The sequence below is a fragment of the Chinchilla lanigera genome, unplaced genomic scaffold (genome assembly GCF_000276665.1).
Source record: "Chinchilla lanigera isolate Chin_1 unplaced genomic scaffold, ChiLan1.0 scaffold00064, whole genome shotgun sequence".
In the NCBI taxonomy this organism is placed as follows: domain Eukaryota; kingdom Metazoa; phylum Chordata; class Mammalia; order Rodentia; family Chinchillidae; genus Chinchilla; species Chinchilla lanigera.
In genome coordinates this window covers 9,328,266-9,344,731 of record NW_004955465.1, presented here as the reverse complement: position 1 = coordinate 9,344,731, position 16,466 = coordinate 9,328,266, and the positions used below count along the sequence as shown (strand labels likewise).

The following is a 16,466-nucleotide window of genomic DNA, read 5'->3' as shown; positions in this document are numbered from 1 at the left end:
TTCTTCTTCTTCTTCTTCTTCTTCTTCTTCTTCTTCTTCTTCTTCTTCTTCTTCTTCATCTTCTTCTTCTTCTTCTCCTCCTTCTCCTTCCTTCTCCTTCTCCTTCTCCTTCTCCTTCTCCTTCCAGACAGAATCTCATTATGTAGCCCACGCTGGCCTTGAACTCACTATACAGCCCAAACTGGCCTCAAACTCATGGTGATCCTCCTGCCTCAGCCTCCTGAATGCTGGGATTATAGTTGTGCACCACCATGCCCATCATAAGTACATTTTCTTCATCCACTCATCTGTTGATGGGCATATAGGTTACTTCCAACTTGAACTATTATGAATTGTGCTGCTATGAACATGGGTGTGTGTAGATCAGTGTAGTACAATGTCTTCCGCCTTCCTTTCCTGTTATCATTGTTTTAGTTACTTTTTTGGTTGCTGAGACAAAATACCCAACCTCACAGATTAAGGGAAGAAAGGTTTTTTTAGCTCACAGTTTGTAGAGGAGACAGTCCATGGCAGCAGAAGACAGCAAATGTAAGCAAGCAAGGAATGAGCACAACTCTTCCTGTCCTTTATGTCTTATCAGGCTTCTCAGGTAGCACTCACACCCTTAATCCTAATGCTCTTGATCCTGGCTTTGCACCAGGAGTCAACCCCAGCATTGCACACTCCAGATCCAGCCAGCTCTAAGAAAAGCCCCACCTATGACCACATGAAGCTGTGGAGCGGACATCGAGACATAGCCATGCCAACCACCCCCCGTGACTGTTCTTCCTTTCTCTGGAGACTTCTGAGTGCTCTGACGGTGGCACAGAGATGGTGGCTGTCCTTCCCCATCACTGCAAACTGTGCACGTCTGCAGTGGCCATGTCAATGCAAGGACACAGATCTTAGTGGTGGCCTCCAGTTTTCCTCAGTTTAGAGTTGCATCCATTTAGCTAACCTAGAGTGAAACCATGCTTTCAAAAAAGAAGAGCAATACATAGATCCGCTGGCCTCATGGCACTTAGCAGGATCTGTTCATTGCACTGGTGGGAGTGGGTCCGAGGCAGAGGGAAAGAAGGCAAGCTGTGAGCGGGTCACTTAGTGGGTCCGGCCAGCCTGTCTTGCCGCCACCTCCAGTTCCTCTCCTATGGGAAAGCCGGCAATACTGTTGATCAGAGAAGTACAGTGGACAGCACCTTGGGATGCCACTTTCTCGTTGTCGGGGTTATGCAAAGAGATATAAAGGGGCGGCACTGCTCGGTTTCCGATTGCTGTGCAGGGAATGCTTCCATTTCCGTTGGCCTCCACAGAGCCCTTCATGGGTCCGTGCTGCCCACGCACCAGACCCATCTGCCTTTGCTTCTCCCCGCAGGATCACAGAGAGCACGGCTGTCGGCAGTCAGCAGCAGAAATCCGTTCGGTGTAATTACGTAAACATTTTCAGAAGTCAGAACAATATTTTCTAACTAACAATATGCAGGTTATTGCTCTCATGTAAGATGCTTCATCAGTGGAAGACATTTCAAATCAACTTGTGCTTAACATATGGTTTAAATTACTAACCCTTTTTAATTTTGTCATTGTATTCCTAGCAATTTCTGTGTCCTTCAGCAGTAATGAATCTATTTATCCTACTGCAAGATTCTGCATTCATCTTAAATATCCTAACTTGCTTGTGCTTGCAGAATTCCTTTTTTTTTTTTGGTTTTTTGTTTTGTTTTGTTTTTGGTTTTTCTCCGGTACCGGGAACCGAACTCACGACCTTGCGCTTGCCAGGCAGGCGCTTTGCCGCTGAGCTAAATCCCCAGCCCCCCAGAATTCCTTTTTAAAGAAATATACAGATAGTATTTCTACTTCGAAGGTTTTTTTTCCTGCTTTTCCTACTTTAAAATTTTGTTTTAAAAGTTAACCTTTAATGTTTTGCTCTCTTAACCATTTTACTTGAAAGACTATCATTTTGTTGCAGATATATAAAAATCTGGCTTACAATCTACTTATTCCTGGAATAAATGTGATAGTGATATAGCCAAACATATTCCCAAAAGGACATAAGATAAACACACACATCAGTAAATTCCACACCTGGATGTGTTGCCACTAGTACTTTTGAATAAATTCTCAATCATACCTTTCCTCCTTTTTGCTGGCTTTACTGCAAGACTGGATTCTCAGGGATTGCCTTGCTTCTGATACCCATACTCTGTGGATGGGTTTCTTTAGCCTGCTAGCACAAACTCACTTTAAATTTTGGTGTAAGTTTCAGTATCAGAACTTACATTCTGGGGCCAGGAAGGGTGTGACTGGGATCCTCTTTCTGGTCCTCAGGAACCCCCTGCCTCATCTGCGGCGATCCGAACATTCTCTTGAGGACACTTCCTTTGAGAAACCTGGAGAGGATCTCGTCCCTCTGAACGTTACTGAACACTCTGTCTTCTGGAATCCAGCTGACCTTGTTGCTTGCACTGTGGCCAGGAGCAAGGGGAAGGCCTTCTGGAGACAAAGCAGCTCTCTGTGAGGGTGGAGGACAGAGAGACAAAGAGAGACAGAGACAGAGAGGCAGAGAGAGAGACAGAGACAGAGAATGGGAGGGAGGAAAGGAATTGCCATTTACCTAAAAGTTATGAATAAAAGATCAGCCTAACTACAAAAACAATCCAGCGTCCTGCCCTGCCACTGCCTGCTGTGGGATCAATGTAGTTACTAATGATCTCCAGCCCTGAGCAGCCGCTAGAGTCACTCAGCCACAAGAACAGCACCTGGCTAAGGTGCATCTGCTCTCGACTGTTCTTGGGAGACAATAATGATAGATTAAAAACATGGTGTGGACAAAGGTAAATATAGTGGCCACTGGAGAAAAAAACTGGAAATAAGAGCAATACAAAAGGAGACACAACATGGAAGCATTTGTCCCATCAAAGACTATTAGGACCACAGGCTAAGACCAGGGTGGCTTAAGCCACGACTTTAGGGGCTACATAGTTAGCAGCCTGTGTTCCTGACAGTTACCTTCCTCTCCAGACATTGCTTTTCCCCACACTGTTATTTAAAAAAAGGAGTGAGACTGATTACTAGAACAAGACTTACTCATTAAAAAATTTTTAGAAAACATTTATCTACCTGATGGTTTGTTTAAAAATAAAATTTATGAAGCTGGGTGTGGTGGTACATGCCTGTAATCCCAGCACTCAGGAGGCTGAGGCAGGAGTAGTGCCACAAGTTTGAGGCCAGGCTGGGCTAGATAGTAAACTTTAGGCCAGCCTGAACTACATAGTGAGACCCTCTGTCAAAAAACAAAACAAAACAAAACAAAACAAAATTAATAATAATAATAACAAGAGTAAAAAGTATGGCTGAATAGCATTCCAATATATACCACATTTTCTTTCTCCATTCATCCACTGACGGACATTTAGGCTGGTTTCACAACCTGGTTATTGATTGTGAACGTTGCTGCAATAAACATGGGAATGCAGATGTTTCTGCAGCATACGGATTCCATTTCCTCCCATATATACCTAGCAGTGGACTTGCTGTGTCTACAGTTCTAGCTGTAATTTTTTGGTGACCCTTTGTGCATTTCCCACAGTAGCTGTGCTAATTTTCATTTCCTCCAACAACGCCAGAGCTCTCGTCAACCTTGCCGGCATCTGCTATTTTTTTGTCTTTTTGCTAATTTAACTTTAATAATTACGATCTCTTTCTGGTTTCAGCCAGCTGACCTTGACCTTCAGTTTCCATATGGAAACTTCAGAGAGCTATAAGCGAGCATTCCAGGGTTGGCTTTTTAAAGCAATGATCACAAACATATGATCAATTTATATACATGGCATGTAAAAAACCTCTTTAACACATGACTTCCTTAGCATGTTGAATGGCTTAAAATTTTGTTCGTTTTTATTCATGAAAATGTTCAAGTGATGCACTCAATTTTTGTTTGAAGAAAGAAGCCAGGGGATGTCTTCACCTCCCAGAATATCCTGCCTGCCAAGCCCCGTCATCTTCTCCCTCCCCAAACACCATAGTAATGAGAATCGCATCACATGCAAATGGTCATGTTAGTTCTATATCAGTTAAAATATGTTCATACTCAAAGTCCACCATTTTATACAAAGTTTTACTTTTGAGTTGGCAAGTTGAGAGTTTAAAAATGAGATGTCATGTTTCCTGCTCTGGACACTAATGTACCATGTGGTCTAATCTTGCTATTTTTATATCCGTGGCCAAGAGTTCTTATGTTTGATAAAAACAAAACAAAACTGGCCTCTTCTAGCAGGTTCTGCCATCAGGTGTTTGGCTCAAATTTCCCATTTCTCACCATTCTGCAGCTGTTCAAAAAGAGGCGAGTAGTTCTAGGGAGCCTGGTTCCTCTGCCTGTAGAGCATGCTGAAATGAAGCGGCAATCTAACAAGCCTTGCTTCGTGCATTTCCCCCCAAATCAGAGAGTAGTTCTTGGGAGCTTTGATTTGCTCAGGGCTATGCTACCAAGATTGGTGGTTTCAAACTAGTAGCCCTGTTGCTCTGTGTTCCTTGGTCTAAAATGAAGAATGGCTTCTTATCACTATCTGTCCATCAAGCTATGAGCAAAAATTTCAGTCTGTTTCCTTTGCTTCCTCCCTGTCAGTGAGGCTCAGAGAGTAAGAAGCCACTTGAGCTCTTACCTGTGCTAACCTGGACATCTCCTAGTTGGGGACCATGCCTCTCTGCCCTTGATTCTGCTGAGGGTTGTGACAGATGTTCAGTCTCTCCTGCGGGGCCTTGGCGGTCTGCAGACTCTTAATTATGCACACACAGCGTGCAAGGGCTCTGCCAAGTGCCGGATGGGAAAATAACGCTGGGTGTGTGTCTGCCCGCGTCCCTTCCCTTTCCTGCAGGAAAGCTCACTTCTGTCCTCAGCACTTGTCCAAATCCATATGGAAAGAGGAATTTCTGGGGAAAATCCCTGAAAGACTGATGGGATATTTTCTCTGGACTGCTTCTCTCACTTGAAGATGGAGGATGCGCTCCCAAGGTTCCAGGCCCCCACCTGTTCCATTGTGACGCTCAGAATGTGGACAGGCAAGAGGCCGGAAAGGAGATCCCATAACCCCTCCTTGGAAATGGACGGGAGCTGGGAGGGACGAGGAGGCACCCTTCACTCTGAATCCTCCATTTGTCAATCTCTGTGACTCAGGGGTCCGTCATGAGCACCACCAGCAACAATCCACTGGTAAAGAAATTCCTCCCTGTCGGCCAAAAAAGAGAGCCGAAAAACTATGCCAGACCTGATGTTCTACGTCGCACCTTTGAGACTCTGTCTAACCTCCATAAGTTGCTTCCAAATCGTATGATGGAGATGCTTTATTCCTACAAGAGTGACGAGGACAAAAAGAAATGTATGTGAGTCGGGGATGCATGTGAACTCTTTAGCAAGCACACATTTTACCTTGATACAAACTGTCTCTTTTGGGGGTGGTCTTGGAGATCGAACTCAGAGCCTTCAAGTTGAGCTATAGCCCCAGCTGTTTTTCTCTTTTATTTTGAGACAGGATCTTGATAAATTCCAGGTAGGACTGGAATTTACAATCCTCCACCCTCAGCCTCTCAGAGTTGAGGGATTACAGCCATGTGCCACCACGGTCAGCTCAAAATGTCGCTCCTTGTAGCTAAGAGTAAGAACTTACTCTTGTAGATGTGATCAGGTCTTCAGACTTGGGTCCCACCCATGTGCTCACAGGACTGTGTGCTCAGAGAATGGTATAGAACCTACCCAGACACTGACGCAATCATTTCTTCCTCTGCTTCTTTTGTTTTGTCTTTTACAAGCAAGCTAGGCCACTTTTCAGGCAAAACATACCCATGGAAACCGACCAGGTGGGAAGTACTACTAAACTCACAAATTAATCTTTAGATTTGATTGTTAAGATTAGTGAGAAAACGCCTAGTAGGAGGTCTAATTTTAAACTTGATTCCTTTGTTCTATGTTCTACTACCTCTTTCTCCTAGTGCCATGGTTCTATCATCCCAGGTAGAAGGTGACTATTTCCCTGAGGTTATATGCAATGTGCTAGTTATTATTATCATTATTTTTGAGATGGAATCTTGTTGTATTATGCAGGCTGGCTTTCAACCCCTTGGCACAAGTGCTCTGCTTGCCTCAGCCCTCTGACATGTGCCACTACACCCAGACAGTAACCAGCAATTTTTGTACTTTGCTGAAAACAGCTTGCTGTTCTTGAACTAAAGCCTACCTCCAGAATTGTCCGTGATTGAAGGGAAGACACAAATAGATGGAGCCACTTTGCCCGTGAGCTTAGAAGACAAAAGAGAAGCTGCTTCCATGATTAACAAACATGACCAAACTACTCCAAGAAGTCTACATGGTAGAATGGAAAAGCACCTGCACCTTGCCCCGAGTGTGGTGTCCCCTTCCCGAGCTCTTTTCTAAGCATATGGATCTGCATGGCCATAATAGTAGCGCAAGCTGGGTGGCTTCAGACACCACATTGACCACCTCACAGATGAGGAGGCTTGAACTCGGAATCCAGATACCACTGCCCTGCTCCCTCCGAAGCCTCTAGGGAGAATCTTTCAACGTCTCTTCCTCGCTTTGCTCTTGGCCCCAAACCCTGGAGCTCCTTGGCTTGTAGTTGCCTCGCTGTCATCCCTGAGGAGAGAAAGAGACAAGAAGAGACAGGCACACAGTCCCCTGCAGAGGTAGCCACCAGTGCCCTCCTACCAGGCCCCCTCTTAGAGGCACACAGCATGCCAGGGCCAGACCTTCACATTTGGACCTCTGAGGGGTGCTCAGTGGAACCACACCAGTATGTAAGAGAATAAAAGTTTATTCGATGCAAACCAGTTATAATCAGATGTTACCAAGTACCCGAATTAGATTTACTGAGGTGAATATTAAATTCAACTTTGAAGTTCTGGGAACCAAAGAAAGCATGTGTCATGCGTGTTACCGGGGTGGGCTTGTGAGGGTGTCCTTCACACCCTGAATGTGTCTACTGAGCGTAGGAGGTGGAGGCCTTAGCCTGCTGGAGCCTTTTTTCCAGTCTTGTTCTTGACCCAGATCCACTCAGAGTGGTTGAGAGACCTGGACCGGCCGCTCTGTTCATCAGAGGATACTCCGTTTAGTCAGGTTGCCAAGCTCTGGCTCCTTCAGCCAATCTTGGTCTCTGCCCACTGCTGTGCTATGGAAGGGCCCGTCTGGGTTCATCCTGCGAAAACGGGAGGCTGGGCCAGTTCCGGTGCAATCCCTCTGTGGCTCACCCGGCAGCTCTGGGAGGTTCAGCCTCTCTGCTTACAGTAGTTTAGGGGTGCTGATTTATTTTCTAATATATCCAAGTGGACCAAAGAGCTACTCAGGGGATGATCTGTAACTTGACTGTTGGTTCTTAAATTTTCACCAGTTGAAGAAAAGATAGGTTCATCCTACAGTAGAAGTCAACTGTATCACTCAAAGCGCTATGTAGTTCAGCTGACTGGATTTTCTGTCCTCCTCTCCCCTCTTCCCCCTCCTCTCATCCCCTCCCCTCCTCCTCTTCCCTTCCCCTCTCTGTCCCTCCTCCCTCCCAGCCTCTTCCCTTCCTTATTTTCTTCATTCCTTTCTTTCTTCCTCCCTCTTTTCTTTTTTTCTTACAGCAAAATTGACCACGAAGCACGTAATATATTCACTTTCATTGTACGACAAGCTCTTTGCCCCACTACAGATGAGCGATTTGGTTAGAGGCCAGTTGAGGTCAGTGTGGCTCAGTGGATGTGTTATAAAAGCACAGCACACTGAACAAGTCTGAGGACCAAAACAACTGTACACGGGTGATTGAATCCGGCTTGGTATGCATTAAGCACGGTGCTATGGAATCCCACCTTCCCCAGACACAAAAAATTAGTCTTTTCCTCCTCCTTGGATTTCAGTACTCTCACTCCACACCCTCACAAAAGGACTGTCACCCTCTGGTACTCAGAGTTCTGTAGGAGCCGTCAGCTTCTTTCAGCTCCTTGCCTGCTGCCCCTGGTTCTTGATCTTTGATGAAGCATCTCCCGTTCTTTCTGTTGTTATTTTTATTTGCATCAGGACGTGTTTGTGACACAAACAGTCACATTCTTTGTGGTAGTTGGTATTCTTAAGGTGACTTCCAAATTCCCTTCTCTATGAGAAGTAGTACCTATGAAGTACTTTCACTCTGTGCTGCTTACCAATTTGTCTAAGCCTGATGGATCAGATCTTACTTCCCCAATACACAAGCTATGTGAAGCGGGCTTTTTACTTACAAACAAGCAATGAGAGATAACAGAAGCCAAGGATCCACTGTGAGCTGTCCCCCAATTCTCAATTACCGGAGCTCTCCAAAATCCGAAGAGAACTGCCACTGGAACAGTTGAAGAATAGACACGCTTATAACAGATGTGATTGTTGATTGAGTGCATCGATTTCAATAAGAGAAGCTCAACTAAATTGGCTCAGCAGTTCTACACCCCAGTGCGGGAAAACCCACCCTAGGTGGCTTCTCACTTGGATGGTATAAAGCAGAAGTAAAAAAGGGTAGATCTGCTTCTGTTTCTTCACAGGAGCTCCAGCCTTCGCCTTCACCTTGGCTGTCATCTGCTGGCTTCCAGCAGACTCTTGATCCTTCCATCGCAGACCCATCAGCCTCCTGATATGGACTCCCATGGGACACTGCAGTGAGCTCCGGACCTTGGACTGACTCCTTGAGTCTCCAGTGTGCAGACACCTTCTACACGCTTCCTCATCCACTCTGTGGGTGGCCATTATAAGTCTATCTTATAAATTCTCATATATTTGTAAATCCTATGTTATACCTGTGTGGTGGATTGACAACTGGTGATCAACTTATAACCCCCAGCTGATCTGAATCAGCGTGGTGCTGGGTGTGGGAGGCCCACCTGAGGATTGTTGCCAGCAGCATAAGAGGTTGTTGGGAACTGAGAGAGGCTGTTGGGAGCTGGTAAAATCTGTTGGGTGCTGTTAGAAGCTATGAAGAGCTGTTGGTTCTCTTGGAGGAGCTTGTCATGCTGGCTTTCCTGATGAACTTGGCTGCTTTCATCCTCCGAGGAGCTCAGGACCTCTTTGGCACTGAGGATGGCTTCGGTTCACTTTGGGGGAGCTCTGGTCCTCACTCTGAGCATTGCTTCCTGGCTCCGGAAGTGAAGATGGTGCACTGCCAGTCTCCTGGAGAAGTTTGTCATGCTGGCTTTCCTGATGGGAACTTGGCTTTCCTCATCATCAGAGGAGCTTGGAACCTCACTGTTGCTGAGGATGGCTGTGGTACCTTCTGGAGGAGCTCTGGTTCTTACTTTGAGCATCGCTTCCTGGCTCCAGAGCAGATCCCTCAGCCTGCTGGCACAGATCCTTCATCCCGCTGGCACAGACTTTCTACCTTCCACCACTGACCTTTGGGCCTTCCCAGCACAGATCCGTTAAACAGGCCTGCATGAGATTATCATGGGCTCTAGACCTCCAGATGGACTCATAAAGGAGATTACCATGGGATCCAGGCCCTCAGCTGGATTCTTTAGTCTTTAGTGTGTGAATAGTTTTCCTGCACTTTCTTGTATATGATTCTTTGGGTGACTATTATAAATAACCTTATAAAATATGTGCCCTGCATTATATTGTTTTCCTAGTAAAACCCCAAACCATGACAACCTGTTTCCCTAGAAAACACTGACTTATACAACAGATTTTTAAAAAACAACAACAACAAACAGCTCATCTTTGGCCAGGAGTCAATTTTGTGGAATCAGAAAGTATTAATAAGTTATACTCCCAGATGCTTCCTAATAAAGCACACTATTATTTTAAGTTGAATCCTTATGTTGTGGCTACCACTTACACAAAAATCACCAATATATGGGAGCCCCAAGACAAGAGTCAGACAACAGTGTCATTGTCCATCCCATTTCTTCTGAGAAGCTTTAAAATGCACATCTGTAAGTCTGCAATAAAAGGGAAAATGAGAATTACAGTAATAACAAATATTATTAGGTATCTTACTATTGGCTTGAGAATCATGTGGTATTGTAGTAGTCCCGGCCTGTTCTGTCAATTCATTCGTTCATTTACAGTGCATCTGTTGGAGCTCTAACATCAAGCTAAGATCTAAATGTCATTCAGCAGTACCGGATAAAGGCATGGCAGAGCTGGAAAGGAATGGGAAGGCAGCATAAGTCGTCTGTCTCGTATCAGTGCTGTGTGGCTCTTGCAGTATACAGATATGGAGAGGAAACCAACTTGTGTCAATGCTTATCCCATTGCCAGGTGAGACAGCTGACCTGTCTGGCTTGGAAAGGATCTTAGAAAGACATCACTTCCCACCAGAGGTTAATCTGACCCCAAAGCCAAGCAGAATACCCTCATGGAAAAGAAAAGCCATCAGCAGTGTACCCAAAATGTGGAAGGAATGCCCTCTGTGGATCACAAACTCAGACAAGCCTCCCATGTGCACCATAGAGGCCAGGTAACCTGTTCAATTTTTGTCCTGCACAGGCATATTTAGAAATCCAGACGTTCAGAAGTTGTCTTTATTGCTTTAGCTAAAAACATGATTGGATGTGACCTTTGAGATACACAGTATGAAAATAAGCCCCACTTCCCATAAAAGCGTGTACCCGCATTTTCACAGCCCCCAAGCTGCTGGAGACTTTGTTGGGAGAAAACTCCCAGGTCCAGGAACAGGGGTGCGGTGGGTCCTCACAGCCATCACATTCTAGACCCATGAGCAGAGACCCAGCAGGGCTGTAGGGGGATTGTTGGAGAGGGACCAGTTCACTATCCCACTGTGGCAGGCTTTGTGGCTGACTGATTTGAGAAGCACCAGCACTATTATTGGCATAACTGGGGGCCAGGATGCCACAGTGTGACCTGGCAGAACCATGCCTTTGTCCCTAATTCCCCAGATTTTAATTTACAGAGAGAAATGGAGCTGTTGGGAAGTCTCAACTAGAAGTGTGACTTGATCTCCTTCAAATCCTGTCTGGCCTGCAGAGAAACAAAGTAGAGCAGAAGACCTCCAGGGGAGGGGAGTAGGGTTCAGATAGGGTGGTAAAGTGGAGATATGGAATTGGGAGGATTTGGACACTCAAAGTCATAAGCTTTGGTCACTTGGCAAATTATCTCTTTGGTACACTTCCATGGGTATGCCAGACAGGTGGTGTTTCTTTGTTTATTTACTACTGCTGCCTATGTTGCTGTGTAGTGCCTAACACATGATATTCAAACAATATTACTGCCAGGCCGGCAGGGGAGATGTGGGCTTCAATGTGAAGACAGAGACCTTCTGGTTTGATAGTAACTGACACAGGGAGAGAGTTTCTGTATGTGAATCTGCTTGTGCTGGAATTGTCCGCTGGGCTCTCTGCCCTGGTGAATGAAATGGGTCCTTGTCTACTTTTCACCCGATGTCCTCAATGGCATATTTTGCCAATTTGAGTCACACATTTATAGCCATGGAAGACAAAGCTATATTGTAAATGCAGGTGATAGAACCACAATGTTTTCTGGACAATGGAAAAACACTGAATTTTCATCCAGAGAAGGGTAGACATTATTTTAAGCGATGGCTTCCTGTTAAGAAAATTTGACTGTGCCATCCATGGCATATTAAAAAATTGGAGCCAGGTGTGGTGGCACATTTGGGTTGGTTGGAGGCAGGAAGATCATTGTGAGTTTGAGGCCAGTCTGAGCTACAAAGTAAGTTCAAGGCCAACCTGAACTGCATAGTGCGATGCTGTCTCAAAAAGAAAAAAAAAATTGGAAATTTCACCACCAAAGAAGTTTGGTTCAGGCTATGTTATCTACATGTGATTGATATATCTAAACTTCCATCCTAATTTTTTTATTTTAATGTAACACAAATGTCTATTAATGAGGAAAATATATAAAGAACTCTTACTACTTCTACAAAAAAGTAAAACAAAATTTCATAGTTAGATCTTGGAAGCAGTCTATATGTTCATCAGTGGGTGAATGGGTAAAGAAAATGTGATATTTACACACAATGGAGTACTACTGGACCATAAAGAAAGATAAACTTGAGGCATTTGTAGGTAAATGGATGCAACCTGAGAACATAATGTTAAATGAAATAAGTCAGACACACACACTTAAATACATGGCTTCTCTTGTATGAGAAACTCTCTCTCTCATCTCTCTCTTTCTGTATATATGATAATTAAATAACAAGTAGGTAGAAGTCCAAATAATTCCCCAAATTAGCTATTCATTGTTTCAAAGATACTTTAACATATATGCTTATATGTTTCATTGATACTACTCATTTCTGTTAGTTCACTGAAGAGAAAATTTTGTGCTTTTATGTATTTATTTCTTCTTTGTAAGAGAGAGGTTTTGTCTATCACTTGTTCTCTGAGTAACATTTTAGCCATTCTTTTAAGATACACGGTGTATTAACTATTGTCATTCTCTAGTTTGTTATGAGTTTTATTTTACTTTTTCATCGTAGTTTGGCTTTGGAAAATACAGCCAGAAGGCCAGAACATAAGAAATGATGCACATATTTCCACATTTCCTCCTGCAAGCATTCATCTTTTGCTCTCCTTAAAAGCCAGACTGTTTTGTTCATTTCTGTATTCCCAGTATTGTGCAGGTTGGGGTCTCTAAGAAGCCAGTGCTAAGACCAAAGAAAAAATGCAAAGCACTGACTAGGGTGGAGGAGCACCCACGGGGAAGGGAGGAGGTGTTGGGAGTGAGGATTCCAGGGAAGAGGAAAGGGCTCCTCCTCCTCAGCGGGGAGGAGCTGCTGAGTCCACCCACAGCAGATACAGGGAGGGCTGGAGTTAGGGTCATTTTGCAAACACTGTGTCATGGACGTCTTCCTGGTTGCTGCGACTCCAGATTCCACAGGCATCTGCCTAGAGGGGTGGACTAATTCTGATGGCGCACCCTGGCACTGGTGACATTTTCCCTGTCACCTGATAACATGATGAATCTAGTTGCTGGAGAAATGTGCCATTCTTGATTCTTTGTGACCTAATTGGCACCATTGAGAACATGTATTCTGGAGCCAGGGAAATAACCTATCACTAAGGGATATTATCAACAAGAGCTTTGCTCTTGTCTAAGTGCTACGCTTAGCACTCCTGCTCCATGACCTTGGGCATCGTAAAATAGACTTCATAATGTCCATCTTATGACAGTCATGGAAAAATGATGGATGAAACTGAGTCGTGACAGGTACAAAGTACTGTAAGCATGCATAGTGCAGTATTTTTATATATCAGGTTGAGCCAACTCCAGGAATTAACCGTGGCTTTGCACCGGCTGGCGTCCGGGTGCTATGTGCTGGGTCTCCCATTGGAACACAGCAGGCAAAGCCTTTCTCTGGCAGGGCGCCCTAGTTGTTTTCTGTTGCTGTCACAGATTGCTTGAGAGTGAGGAATTTACATAAAGCTCATTTAAACTCATGGTTCTAGATGCTCAGAAGCCCAAGATCGGTTTCTGCATGGGCTGGGGGCCTCCTGCTGCTTCATAGTGTGATGCAGGTTGGAAGGGCAAACAGGTGCCTGTAGAAAAGAAGGGCAAAACCTATGGGGCAGCCTTGCCTTAGAACCACACTTTCAAGTATTCATTCCAGCCCTGCAAGAAGGAGAAGGAGCCTAATCGCATCCAAAAGGCGCAAATCCACATAGTGATCTGCTTGTAAAGATCCCTGAGATGGAAGCTGAGAAGGGCAGCAACTGCCGTCCCTGGGCCTGGTGCTCAGGAGGTTTCAACAGAACCAGACTTAAAACATTTTTCTGTGCTCCCTGGTGAATGTACAGACACATATTTCTGGGTTTTGTTCTATTCCCCCTACAAATGGAATGCTTCTGTCCATGAAGAGGGGTGCAGAGTAGCTCCCTCCCAATTTGGCCAGATTGTGAAAACACTCACTTTTCTATTTTTATGATCTTATCTCTTACTTTTGAGAATGAGCAGGTAAAAGAATCCAGACAGTTGAGGCCCAGGTTTAAACCTTTGGCTGGGGCCTGGGTAACACCCCACCTCGCAGTACCATTGCACTAGGAATTAAGGCTCCAACACTTGAACTTTTGGGGCCCACATTCAAGCCATAGCCCAAGACAGTTTTAGGGTCTGATCCTCCATGAATTCTGCTGGCTTTTGACAAAGTTTCTCCAGTTCCATGCTAAGTAAATAAATCAGCAGGCACAAAAGCCAGGAGTCCTGGGACCCACACTGGTAAACAGATTTTCTGAGAGTCTAGAATTATAGATGGCAGGGCATTATCCCAGTTGGAGAACTTGGCAGGGCATCAATCCTCGGTTTTATAACACTGTAAATCCCTACTGGATACTGCATGTAAGTGATAATTACCTGTAAACTGTAGTTACTGGCTCAGTATGTCATATTCATGGGCTCCTGGGCTTAGTTTTTCCCCTTCTTCAGAAAATCTGACTAAAACAGACAAGCAGGAGAGGATGAATATTTCATGCGAAGGCTTTATTTCAAATTCCAAAACGTTTGCATTAAGTGTATCAGTCAGGGTTTTACCAGAGAAACAAATATAACACAAGATGCACAGATATATAAGAAATGACGAGATCGGCTTAGGATGGCCAGCCACAGAGTGGCTGAGGAAGCATGCAGAGGGTGTCTGTCTGCACCCCGGAGACCGAACGATTTAGTTTGGAGCTCACTGCAGGGTCCATGCAAGTCCATATCAGGAGGCCAATGGGTCTATGATGGAAGGCTGAAGAGTCTATGCCAGAAGCCAAAGAGTCTGTGCAGAAAGCCGGAAGATGACATCCAAGCTGAGGGCAAAGACTGGAGCTCCTCTGAAGAAACAGAAGCAGACCCAGCCTTTCTCATTTCCCCTTCATATTGTCCAGGAGAGGAGCCGTCTCAGGGTGGGTGTTCCATACCCTAGGGTGTAGAAGTGCTGAGCTGATGTAGCTGAGCTTTTAAATTTCTCAAGTTGGCATAATCCGTCAGCCATTAGATTAAGTCACGCTGTCGCACAGAAGACAAGGGCTGACCGCCCACAGGGTTCGTTCTGTCTCCTCTACACTTGCCGTGGAGCCTGAGCTGGGCCCCCAGACACAGCTGTCCTCTCTGTACCGCCCTTCACTTCATCCCATGTCCCGTGTTGCACCGTGTGAGTGCATGTTTGTTAGCCTCCCCACTCTGAACTCTCCATCTGGATGCTCAGCATTCAACAAAAACATTTAGTGTCCTCTACCACGTGCTAACACAAGATAAATTAGAAATGTAACTGACTAAACATAGCCAAATGAATGACTCCTGTGTCTCCTTCCCCTTCCCCTTCCCCTTTTCTTACTTGTTCTACAACCCAGACAGGCCCTGTAGGCTCCAGAGCCCTACAACATTTAGGCAGAGAGGAGAGGATAAGGAAACTGAGTTGAGGAGAGGCCAGTATCTTGTGCAGGGCACAGCTGATAGTGCAGAGCAAGAACCAACGCCACCACCAAGGCTTATAAGTCTTCCCTGGTTCATCAGTGTTGATTGGTCCGTGAAGTCTCTGGGTTTATCTGTAGGCTGGAATAAACATCATGGTTAGACACTCTCTATGCTATTTGCTCGCTCATTCATTCATTCATTTATTCATTCATTCATTTGAGATGGAGTTTCATTGTGTTGCCCAGGGTAGCCCCACACTCCTGGTTTCAAGGGATCCTACTGCTTTAGGCTCCCAAATAGCAAGGACTACAGGTCCCTGTCACTGCACCCAGATTACACGATAGTTAATTTTACATTTCCGCTGGGCTGGGCTATGGCACCCAATCGTTTGGTCAAACACCAGTCTAGACCTGGCTCTGAAGGGATTTCTTCAGGTGAAATTAACATTGAAAGCACTGTCTTTTGAGTAAAGCAGATGGTTGGCCCTCCATATTACAAAGGGCTGCATTCAGTCAGAGAAAAGCTTTACAAAGACTGAGGTTCGCTGCAGAAGAAGCCTTCGGAACCAAGGTTTCCAGACGGACTCCGCTGGAATTCTCAGCCCACCGACCAGCCCTGCACACATCCATCCTGTTGGCCCCAACAACTGCATGAGCCAGGTCTTCAAAATCTTTCACTGTCTTCATTTGTGTATGGATTGGCACATTCTATTTTCACTTATGGTCATGTGTCACCTACCTCTAGGGACATGTTCTGAGAAACAGGTCAATCTTCCTGAGTTTGAGTCCCAGGACCCACAAAACAAGCAAAACAAAACAGGTCGATGGGGGGAGCTGTCATCTTAATAATGAGTCTTCCAATTCACGGGCAGAGTAGGGTTTCCTCTCTTTAATTTCTCTACAGCAGTGTTTTGCAGTTTTCAGTGGAGAAGTCTTGGACATATTTTATTATATTTATTATTGGGTATTTCATTTCATATAACAACTATAATTTGAAATTTAAAAAAATAATTGATTTGCTTATTAATGTTATATACAAGGTATAATCAGAAAATAGTGCATATTTAAATACAAATTTTATTACAGTAGAAGACATTATGATTAAT

At 44.8% G+C, this 16,466-nt stretch overlaps 2 protein-coding genes across 7 annotated transcripts in view; one reads left to right on the top strand and one right to left on the bottom strand.

The window, feature by feature from the left end:
• Fam217a (family with sequence similarity 217, member A) overlaps positions 1–5,789 on the bottom strand; it is a 17,300-nt gene extending 11,511 nt beyond the window's left edge. Inside the window, exons 1-3 of one of the 6 annotated variants that reach the window (XM_005398885.1) lie at positions 4,638–4,988; positions 4,295–4,362; positions 2,256–2,488 (exon numbers count right to left, since the gene is read on the bottom strand). In XM_005398885.1, coding sequence (XP_005398942.1) covers positions 2,256–2,488; positions 4,295–4,297 — 236 coding nt within the window. In that variant the 5' untranslated portion in view covers positions 4,298–4,362; positions 4,638–4,988. Of the gene's footprint in view, positions 1–2,255; positions 2,489–4,294; positions 4,363–4,637; positions 4,989–5,639 lie in introns of those variants that run through there. The other 5 variants (XM_013521835.1, XM_005398887.1, XM_005398884.1 and 2 more) reach the window with 5 other exon arrangements.
• LOC102011518 (chromosome unknown open reading frame, human C6orf201) overlaps positions 5,041–16,466 on the top strand; it is a 36,324-nt gene continuing 24,898 nt past the window's right edge. The window contains exons 1-2 of the mRNA XM_005398888.1: positions 5,041–5,351; positions 10,244–10,442. Coding sequence (XP_005398945.1) covers positions 5,159–5,351; positions 10,244–10,442 — 392 coding nt within the window. The 5' untranslated portion in view covers positions 5,041–5,158. The remainder of the gene's footprint in view (positions 5,352–10,243; positions 10,443–16,466) is intronic.